At 44.4% G+C, this 10,475-nt stretch overlaps 1 protein-coding gene across 8 annotated transcripts in view; it reads left to right on the plus strand.

Annotated features, from left to right (window-relative positions):
* Positions 1-10,085, plus strand: part of camk2g2 (calcium/calmodulin-dependent protein kinase (CaM kinase) II gamma 2) — a 394,966-nt gene extending 384,881 nt beyond the window's left edge. For all 8 annotated transcript variants that reach the window (XM_038782783.1, XM_038782786.1, XM_038782784.1 and 5 more), the window contains 3 exons: positions 2,600-2,694; positions 4,252-4,497; positions 7,210-10,085. In XM_038782783.1, coding sequence (XP_038638711.1) covers positions 2,600-2,694; positions 4,252-4,484 — 328 coding nt within the window. In that variant the 3' untranslated portion in view covers positions 4,485-4,497; positions 7,210-10,085. The remainder of the gene's footprint in view (positions 1-2,599; positions 2,695-4,251; positions 4,498-7,209) is intronic.
* Positions 10,086-10,475: the final 390 nt, after the last annotated feature.

Below are 10,475 nucleotides of genomic sequence, written 5' to 3' on the forward strand. Positions count from 1 at the left end.
AATTTGCCCTGTCCCCTACCCCTTTAATTGCTCAATGTACATTCAGTAACCCCCCCCCCCCCCCCCCCCCCCCCCCAGCATACCATGGGGGGAATTCCGGATCCTGGGTCAATGTTTCACATCTCCATCATTTCTATCCTAATTGTGCTTGTAATTTTTTGCAAAGCGACCCTGGATCTGATTACCCTTACCTGGCCCTGATTTTCCTCCAGTGAAGCTCTATGTTTTGCTGATTAAAGGCACCATATTGTCGGCACAGAACATGCCATTCAACCCATTAAACCAGCAATCCTGGGCCCAATTCTTCCAAAGGGTGTGTGGGGTCTCCGACGGGAAACCAGGAGCAATTTCTGATGGGTAGTTGGGCGTGATCTAACCACCCACACTTGGAAATTATTTGGAGGGGGGGGGTGGCGAGTTTTGCACCAGCATGGAGAGGGGCGGGGCCTAAACATGGCCGGCCAGAGATCGACGCACCCTTTTTAAGTGGCTTCAGTTCCGCCCCACCACCGAAACTATCACTGGCATCTTTCCAGCCACCTCTCCCCAAACCAAGGATTGCTGGCGGAGGGTCCTTCTATTGGGTAGCGTCAACCTGACAGTTCCAGGTTGGTGAGGCCAGGGGGCAGTGCCACCATGTCCCTGACCACCTAGAGACATGGCTACAGTGTCCTCCGAGGCCCCTAGCATGGTCATCACATCTGAGGCAGGTTTCTCCGTCCCGCCAGATTTCTGGTTTAGCACGCCGTCCGGAGTCTCCGTTTCGCCGGCTGGTCAATGGGATTTCCCATTGTGGGGCAGCCCCCGGGCTGCCAGCATCCCGACCGGGGAGAATTCAGCCCCTGGTCTCCAGAGTTGGAGAGCAGTAGTGATTCTTGCCGGCTTCATGCTGCGCCAGTGGGGGAGAGAATATCAGGAGCTGGGAGAATCCGGGTTCAACTGACCCGGCATATTTAAATGATGATTTTAAATGGGTATTGACTGGATCACGGCAGCTGCAGCAGACTGGGAGCATCGCGCACTGTTCGGCGCCCAGTTCAGTTCCTATTTAGGGCACTGCAGCTAATTTCCCAACATAGCGGGATTTGCGCCGGGGCAATGCGGGCGGAGAATTGCCCTCGCTGTTTATCCGCCGTATTAGCAACCGGGTCTAACCTCAAGACCCTGCATCATCTTCACACACTTTTCAATATGGTTTATGCTTCGTCTATGGTTGATGACAGAGTTCCTCTTCAAGAGCACCCTGTCAAGGAAAGTATGACTTTTTTAAACTTTCGCTTACATTTGTTTTATGACTATCTTGAAATGAAAATGAAATGAAATGAATGAAAATCACTTACTGTCACGAGTAGGCTTCAATGAAGTTACTGTGAAAAGCCCCTAGTCGCCACATTCCGGCGCCTGTCCGGGGAGGCTGGGATCGGGAATCGAACCGTGCTGCTGGCCTGCTTGGTCTGCTTTAAAAGCCAGCGATTTAGCCCAGTGAGCTAAACCAGCCCCTTCACACTCTCTCAAAAAATTAATGCGATTAAAAACCTTACATAATCCTGAAAGGCCTCTAACCTGTCAGCCCTTAATATCAAAAGAAAGCCCCACCTTCTCAAGTCCCTTCAATGTGAACTCTTCAGCCTTGGTAATATGCCAATGAATCTTTACGGCATCTTTTCCATAACTTTCGTATCCTTTATATAACGCTCCCCAAGTCTTCATCCAAAGCTCTGGCTGCAGCCTAGTTAGGCAAGGACGGTATATACGAGAGGAAGGCAACACATTTGATGTGACATTTTAATCCATGGCAAAACGTACGAGTGTTTCACCAAACAGTTAATTCAATATGGACGCCGCTTGCAAAAAAACCTCCTGGAACTTATTTCAATAATGAGGCTCAAGATTGAGCCCCCTGCTTTACTGTTGCCTTTCAGGTGGAACAGTGGTTATCACTGCTAACTCACCGCGCCAGGAGCCCAGGTTCAATTCTGGCCTTGGGTGACTGTCTGTGTGGAGTCTGCACCCTCTCCCTGTGTCTGCATGGGTTTCCTCCGGATGCTCCGGTTTCCTCCCAAGTTCAAAGATGTGCAGGGTAGGTGGATTGGCCATGATTAATGCACAGGGTTATGGGGATAGGGTGAGGGAGTTGGCCTGGGCATATGCAGAGTTCCCTTTCAGAGGGTCGGTGCATACTCGATGGACTGAATGGACTGCGCTGTAAACGTGTAAAAACTTCTGAGCAAAGTTTTACCGCAGTATTATTAATAAAGTAAGTAAAGTCGTCAGATAGACCCAGATGACCATAGGCAGCTGTCACCTTTGAGGGGGAGAGCTGGCTGGTGGTGACTTAACCTGAGGATCACCACACCTGGGGCGAGGTTGAGAAGGTGGGGCCTTCATGAATACATTCAGCCGGTACGGCAATTGAAGTGCTCTGCATCAGGAACCAGCCGGCCAGCCGACTGAGCTAACCCGGCTCCCGCGGTATCATTACAGGTTGCATGTCAATTAAAACGTTAGCCGCTCTTGCGTTAAAGCCTGTCTGAAAAACAAAACCTCGTTGCAATCTTTTTGAGAATCTGAGCGTAAAGAGAGGGTTGGTGTCTTTCAGGAAAATCTGTGACCCAGGTCTAACCTCATTTGAACCGGAAGCCCTCGGAAACCTCGTGGAGGGAATGGATTTCCACAAGTTCTATTTTGAGAACTGTAAGTATGAGATTTCAATCTGAACTGCAAAGATTTGCATCGCACCAGCTTTCTGCTGGCGTAGCAACACAGTGAAATACCTCCCAAATTCCAACACATTGCACGCTGTCCAGGCAAAGATGGGAATGTGGGTCGGTTCTTTTCTTATTGGCAAATTTCCCTCCGTCTTACCCATGGTTAGTTGACGAATATAAGTTGTGTTGTGTGCCAGGTGTACACAATTTTATAAAAATGTATTCTTGCCTGGAATGTGGACGTTGCTGGCAAGACCAGCATTTGTTGTCCATCCCTAATTGCCCTTGAACTGTGTGTCACGCTCGGCCATTTCAGAGGGCACTTAAGACTCAACCACGTTGCTGTGGGTCTGGAGTCGCATGTCGGCCAGACCGGGTAAGGATGGCAGATTTCCTTCCCTAACGGGCATTAATGAACTGGATAGGTTTTTGAAACAATCAGGTTTCGTGGCCACCATTACTGATTATCATTCTAGATTTTATTAGTTGAATTTAAACTCCATTCGCCGCTGCTGGGGGGTGGGGTAAGTCTGGATCTTTGGATCTCTCAGTCCAGTGCCATTACCATTCTGCTACCTTCCCAGTGATAAGATGATGGAGGTAGGACAGCAGCTTCAGTCGGTCCACTCACAGAGCCACCTACTGTCTGAAACCTGTAATTACGTTGCGCCAGTTGACAGAGAAAAATTGAATGAGTGATGTTGACCTTGCAGCTTACAATGTTGAATGCTTTGCAGATTAGTGGAGCAGGTGCTTGCGTATGTCACGCTCAAATATTCTCACCTCTACAGTGCTCGGTTGGGATGTTGGGGAGGGGGAAGGAACACCAGGGGGACATGAGGTGTTTCCATGTGGGGAGTGAACGTGAGAGAAATGCCCGCGGTCTTTTCCTGGGGTAGTATATGAGCCACAAGCCACATATGAGGAATTGGGAATCCAGATATGGACAATTGCATTTCTGATTGGCAAATGCAGTAAAAATAAAGAATGGACAGTGTTGTTGACCAGTGCTCAACATTGCACAACGCCGGCATCTGAACCTTAACCTTTTTTGGTGCTTTATTGGTAAAATGGTAAGATGCAAAGCGGAGTGTATAAGGGTTTACCTGATTGTTATTGAATGGTTTTACCTTCTCGCTCACTGAATGATGGTAGATGATTGTCATGGAAATATTCAGCCATGAAGTATTGTGTGAGCACTTATGGCTGATGCACCATGGCCACACTTGTAGCTCGTCAACATTTTCTATTGGACACTAGAAATAGCTGTTCAATTGGCAGAAGCTGAGAGTCCGATCATTTGGGCACTACTGGGGAGTTAAATGAAAGGGAGGATGAGAATCCAAAAAAAGAACAAAATAGATAAGTTGGTTTTTCCACAGCTTTGCATTTTCGTACGGAAAACCTAATTGCAATTTCCCATGTTTCTATCTTCAAACAAATGAGTCTGATTGTGGTGGCTCGATGCAGCTCTTGCTTTTGAAGCGGACATGATCTGATGTAACCTGCCTAGCGCTTTAATTGTCGCGTTATTTTTTTTTAGTGTTGGCAAAGAACAGTAAACCAATCCACACTACGATTCTCAACCCCCACGTCCACCTCATCGGAGAGGATGCTGCCTGTATTGCCTACATCCGCCTCACACAGTACATCGACAATCAGGGCAGGCCAAGGACTACGCAATCCGAGGAGACCCGTGTCTGGCACCGCCGTGAAGGAAAGTGGCAGAACATACACTTCCACTGCTCAGGAGCCCCCACTGCTCCACTCCAGTGAACACATTGTGCAGGTAGTATCCCTCCATTTTTATCATGTGCTCTGATGTTTCCATCTCCCCTTTCCTTGGTTGAGGTGGTGGGTGGGTTACCTGCGCCTCAATAGACACTGGGCCAGGGGAGTAGAGGCGCAGGATAAGGGAATGAGATAAGGCATCCATGGAACCCATGGATGAAGCCTCCCCTTCCGTTGGTTGAGCCCATTCCAGGAATGTGGCTCAAAGGGAGCCACGTCTACAAAACATGTCCTGTTTCGAGGGAAGATTGGAGAAACCTGGGCTTTGATCTTGTAAGCGAATGAGGGAGCATCTTGAGTTAAAACAGTGGTGATCCAGGAAAAACTAAATCTCAAACACTATTTCAAGCTCATTCATTCAAGCTGGACAAAGAAGCATCAATTAAAATAAAGAGGCCAATTTAAGAATGGAAATCAAGAAGATTGACCACTTAATGGTCAAGGCATGGAATAGGCTCCTGGGAAGGAGTGAAAACCTGAAGTATTTAAGGAAACAGTTTGACAGTGACAGGAGGGGAACTTATTAGAGGCATAACAGTCCGAGGAGGCCATTCGGCCCTGTGCATCAATGCAGGCTTTCTGTACAGCAATTCAGTCAGTCCCATTCCCCTGATCTATCCCCATAGAACTACAAAGACTTTGTGGATGGATGAGCTAAATTGGTTTGAATGGAATATCCAGATCCATGTCGTGTGAATCTCATTTGGCAGATACATTTCTGCTTTCTGGGGACACTGAAAGATCTGAAGGTGGATAAGTCACCTGGACCGGATGGACTACACTCCAGGGTCCTAAAAGAGATAGCTGAAGAAATTGTGGAGGCATTGGTGGTGATCTTTCAGGAATCACTGGAGGCAGGAAGGGTCCCAGAGGACTGGAAGGTGGCTAATGTAACACTACTGTTTAAGAAGGGAGGGAGGCAGAAGACGGGAAATTATAGGCCAGTTAGCCTGACTTCGGTCATTGGTAAGATTTTAGAGTCTGTTATTAAAGATGAGATCGCGAAGCACTAGGAAGTGCACGGTAAAATAGGACTGAGTCAGCACAGCTTTGTCAAAGGGAGGTCGTATCTGACAAATCTGTTAGAGTTCTTTGAGGAGGTAACAAGGAAGTTAGACAAAGGAGAATCAGTGGACGTGATTTCTTTACATTTCCAGAAGGCCTTTGACAAGGTGCCGAATAGGAGACTGTTAAGCAAGTTAAAGGCCCATTGTGTTAAGGGTAAGATCCTGGCGTGGATAGAGGATTGGCTGACTGGCAGAAGACAAAGAGTGGGAGTAAAGGGGTCTTTTTCAGGATGGCAGCCGGTGACTAGTGCTGTGCCTCAGGGGTCTGTGCTGGGAGCACAACTTTTTACAATATACATTAATGATCTGGAAGAAGGTACCGAAGACACTGTTGCTAAGTTTGCATGTGATACAAAGATCTGTAGAGGGACAGGCAGTACTGAGGAAGCAAGGGGGCTGCAGAAGGATTTGGACAAGCTAAGAGAATGGGCAATGAAGTGGCAAATTAAATACAATGTTGAAAAGTGTGAGGTTGTGCACTTTGGAAGGAGGAATATAGGCAGAGACTATTTTCTAAATGGGGAAATGCTTCGGAAAGCAGGAGCACAAAAGGACTTGGGAGTCCTTGTTCACGATCCTCTTAAGGTTAATGTGCAGGTTCAGTCGGCAGTTAAAAAGGCAAATGCAATGTTAGCATTCATGTAAAGAGGGCTAGAATACAAGACCAGGAATGTACTTATGAGGCTGTATAAGGCTCTGGTCAGACCCCATTTGGTGTATTGTGAGCAGTTTTGGGCCCCATATCTAAGGAAGGCTGTGCTGGCCTTGGAAAGGGTCCAGAGGAGGTTTACAACAATAATCCCTGGAATGAAGAACTTGTCGTATGAGGAACACTTGAGGACTCTGGGTCTCTACTTGTTGGAGTTTAGAAGGAAGCGAGGGGATCTTATTGAAATGTACAAGATACTGTGAAGCCTGGATAAAGTGGACGTGGAGAAGATAATTCCACTTGTCGGAAAATCTAGAACCAGAGGACACCATCTCAGATTAAAGCAACGATCCTTTAAAACAGCAATGAGGAGGAATTTTTTCAGCCAGAGGGTGGTGAATCTGTGGAACTCTTTGCCGCAGAAGGCTGTGGAGGCCAATTCACTGAGTGTCTTTAAGACAGTGATAGACAGGTTCTTGATTAATAAGGGGATCAGGGGTTATGGGGAGAAGGCAGGAGAATGGGAATTAGAAAAATATCAGCCATGATTGAATGGCGGAGCAGACTCAATGTGCCAAGTGGCCTAATTCTGCTCCTATGTCTTATGATCTTATTTCCTCCCCCCACTCCCAACCACCACCACTCAGTATGTTAAAGATGAGACATTTATTGGTGCTCCGTGAATAATTGAAGTAGCCCTTTTGGCATTTTGGAGGAAGTCAAGATGGAGGGCATGCGCCCAATAGTCTACTCATCTCATTTATATTGGGGCTTCAGAGGGCTTTCCAGCAAAAGGTAGGGAAACAAAGAGTTGAGTTGTGATGACGAGTTGCTATAAAGTTTTGGCACAGTTGGTTTTGTGTGTGCCATTTTGCCCGGGGGGTGCAGGGGGAGGTGCTACGGTCTAGGAATAATATTGCGGTAGTGCAGGTTCACGAAACTGCGAGTGGGTAGCAAGAAACACACAGTGAACACATTGTATTCTGCTTTGCAGTTTGGAGATGCTGGAGTAGACTTCTCGTCTGAACAGTGGACTGAAGCTGATCACTGTCGTGGGGAACTCTTGGAGACCAGCAGCACCATGCGCCAATCTGCATGTGTATGATGCTGTGGTGGCTGCCTATGTGTTGTTTTCATGGATCCATCGTGTTTGTTTCTGCTGTATGGGAGGTGTACAGATAAAATGGCTGCTGTATATGTACCCGATAACTCACTTGTTTGATGGCAGTGGTTCATAACGAAGTAGATTCTGAACCTGTTCCTTGCCAAAGTATGGACATCCATAATTTAAAAATAAAATAACTAAAAATTACAAAGCTAACAGCCGGTGTAGAGCTCAGAGATCTTTTTTTTATATAAAGTATGCCATTCTTGTCGAGATTTAATCAAGGTTACTTAACTCTGATCAGTAATTGTCACTACGCGAGTAATATTGATATGGTAGGTTCAGGGTCAAGGTGCCAGGAGGAAACCATGCAAACTGCAGCTCCTGTCAATGAGGGGTAAAGGTTAAATACTAAACCACAAACCCTTCTGGAGTGTGTTAGGCGATATACGTTGAAATTTGAAGGCCAAGACTTAAGACATCGCTGTTCTGTGAAACTGAAACAAAAAAAAAATAATACTTCTAGGCGACTGTATTTTTTTTCTCTCTCTCTCCTAACAAACTATTGCAAAGTGAAGCTGCGATCTCATTTATTGAAATGGAGCACACACAAAAAAAGTATTTTTCTCATCTGTTAACATTTCTTCCAGTATTCTCTACAGCAAAATTAATATGAATGTATAATATTGAAGTTTTTGTCGTGATCTCAGTGTAGTAAATTTATCTTTGGTTTAAAAGATGCTGAGTCATTTTGCATACAAAAGTTTGCAGTATGCTGTAATCTAGTCACTGATCATGACCATTCGGACTGCCTGGTGGTTTATACTCTGCCTTGTGTCATTGAGGTATGGTGTCAATGTAGAGTGAGGTAACATTATCCTACTCCAGAGTATAAGATCAAACATGAGGCACAAGGTGTTTGCAATGATAAGACACCACCGTGCTCGCTGGGAGGGGGCTGGCCACCTGAGGATACAATGGTCACACATTTAAAATATATATGCAGTTTTACAGAGGTTATGCATGTGTTGTTTATGGTCAATATTTTCACTGTATGTGTTTACTTGACAAAAATAATGATGTACCTAGTTCCGCATCTTTAACATTCTTGCACAGTCTGGACAGTATGTACTACATAATTTAAGCCTGAGCTTGGTATGATAAAATTCCTGCTTAAAAGAGGCAACGTAAATTAATTGCATTGTTACTGTATCTTATGGGGCTAATATCTTATAGTTTTAAATAAGGCAATCGATGCAGAATTTTGCATGATATATAAATGAAAATACCCAGTGTTTGTTTGTTATGAATGTTGGTAGATCTTCATAGCTTTGTTACTATAGGACTTGAACTTTAAAGAAAAGTATTTAATAAAACAGAACTGATTGGTGCATCTTGTTTTAACCGCTGCAGTTGATGGATGTTTACCTTAAAGCCTGCTTGAATTTGTTTGGCAAAAAAAAAGTTGTCGGTTAGTAAGGAGCATTCTTAAAAACTTTAAGAGTACGCGGTATTCAGTGTTTTTAGTTACTTCACTAAAAATAAGAGTCCAAAATATGTGAAACTGAATGTGGTTTCCCTTATTCAAATACCCAAGCAGAACCAATCTGGTCTCTGCATCTGGGAAAGCTTCCCATTGCAAATCATATATTTTGCATTATTTTAAATTGGCTCTCCTGGTCCAAGCCTGTTGTTGGGACAGGTCAAGAATGGTTTTAGCCTCTTGATTGGACAGATGAAGTCAGATACTATTTGGGGTTGTCCTTGTTGGGACGATTATTGGTTGTGTTTGGGGAACCATTCCTACGTTTGTTTTATCTCATCCCTTCATCTACGTTTTGAAATGATTGCTGAAGTAAAATAACCTTGCATTCAGAAATTACTTCAGCTTTTGAGGGTGGGCTGGACAAAAGGCAAAGTCACCAGTTCCAACCCAAATAGTTCAGAACTATTGTGGTTTAAGCACAAAGCCCCAACATCCACCCATTGTTAGCTAGCAAAGATAATCAGTGGTCCTGCCCTGAACCAATCTCGCCAAGTTTCACTCATTTTGAGACTCCGTACTTTTAGTTACCTACATGTAACCTGTTTCTGTGTGTCTCGCACTTCTGAAATAAATACAATTCTGTGTACGTACCTGGGTTTGTCTCACTCTTTGGGCCCACGGCATCTCACACCCAGCAGCCAAATGAGGTTGTCAGCCTCTTGAGATGTTCTCAAGTCACGTTGGTGCAGGGTTACTTCAAAGCACCTATTCAGCTTTTGAACACCTTTTAGCTCCCACTCTAAATTGAAGTATGTTTTGGGATGCTGAGAGCATTATCGGGATGTGGGGAAACACCATTTACCTACTAAAGGTTGCAAGTTTCGTAAACTTCAAATGTAAGACAGGGTAGGGGTGTGTTAAGTATCTGCTTGCCTGTTGTGCCTTATGTTGGCCAAAGAACTTGGCCTTCAACAGTCAGCATTACTGAGAAATCATCTGGATCTTTGCCATAATTGAAATGTTTTGTCTGTACTCCCAAAAGGTTTTCTGCGACTGCGGAAGCCCCTCACAGAGTAGTTAATATACAAATTAGAGGATGGCCACAGATTAGAACTCCATTCTTATTTTCGGTAAAAGGTGACTAACAATGCGCAAGGTTTCCTTTCCCAAAAACTTTACAGGGAATAAGGAATTTGATCATGTAATTGGCCTCATGTATGTTTTCTTCTTGCTATTTAACTTCTCAATGTTTAAAAATAAAAATGATTTCAAGCAACAATAGTTTTTTTTCCTCCATTTTTTTTTAAAAAAGCTCTCTTTACTTGTTTGGTTTCTCTCAAAGTTTACCAAATCAGCAAAATAGTTTTCTCTTGGTATGAATGATCAACTATCCAACTTGGGCTTGTAGAAAAACAACCTGGAGCTTTGAGACTGTTTAGAATGAAGTGATTGGAGAATAAATTCCTTTAAATTACATTTTGGCTCCTCGCTGTATTCCACATTGATCCCACGTTCAACATCTTCTGATTCACAAAGCACTCATATCCCAACATCTCTGGATGCACAACGTACTCATTAAAAAAAAAATTAGTTATTTTTTTTTTCTCCAATTAATTACCCAATTATTTTATTTCTAATTAAGGGGCAACTTAGCGTGGCCAATCCACTT

Source organism: Scyliorhinus canicula, chromosome 22, assembly GCF_902713615.1.
Source record: "Scyliorhinus canicula chromosome 22, sScyCan1.1, whole genome shotgun sequence".
Classification (NCBI taxonomy): domain Eukaryota; kingdom Metazoa; phylum Chordata; class Chondrichthyes; order Carcharhiniformes; family Scyliorhinidae; genus Scyliorhinus; species Scyliorhinus canicula.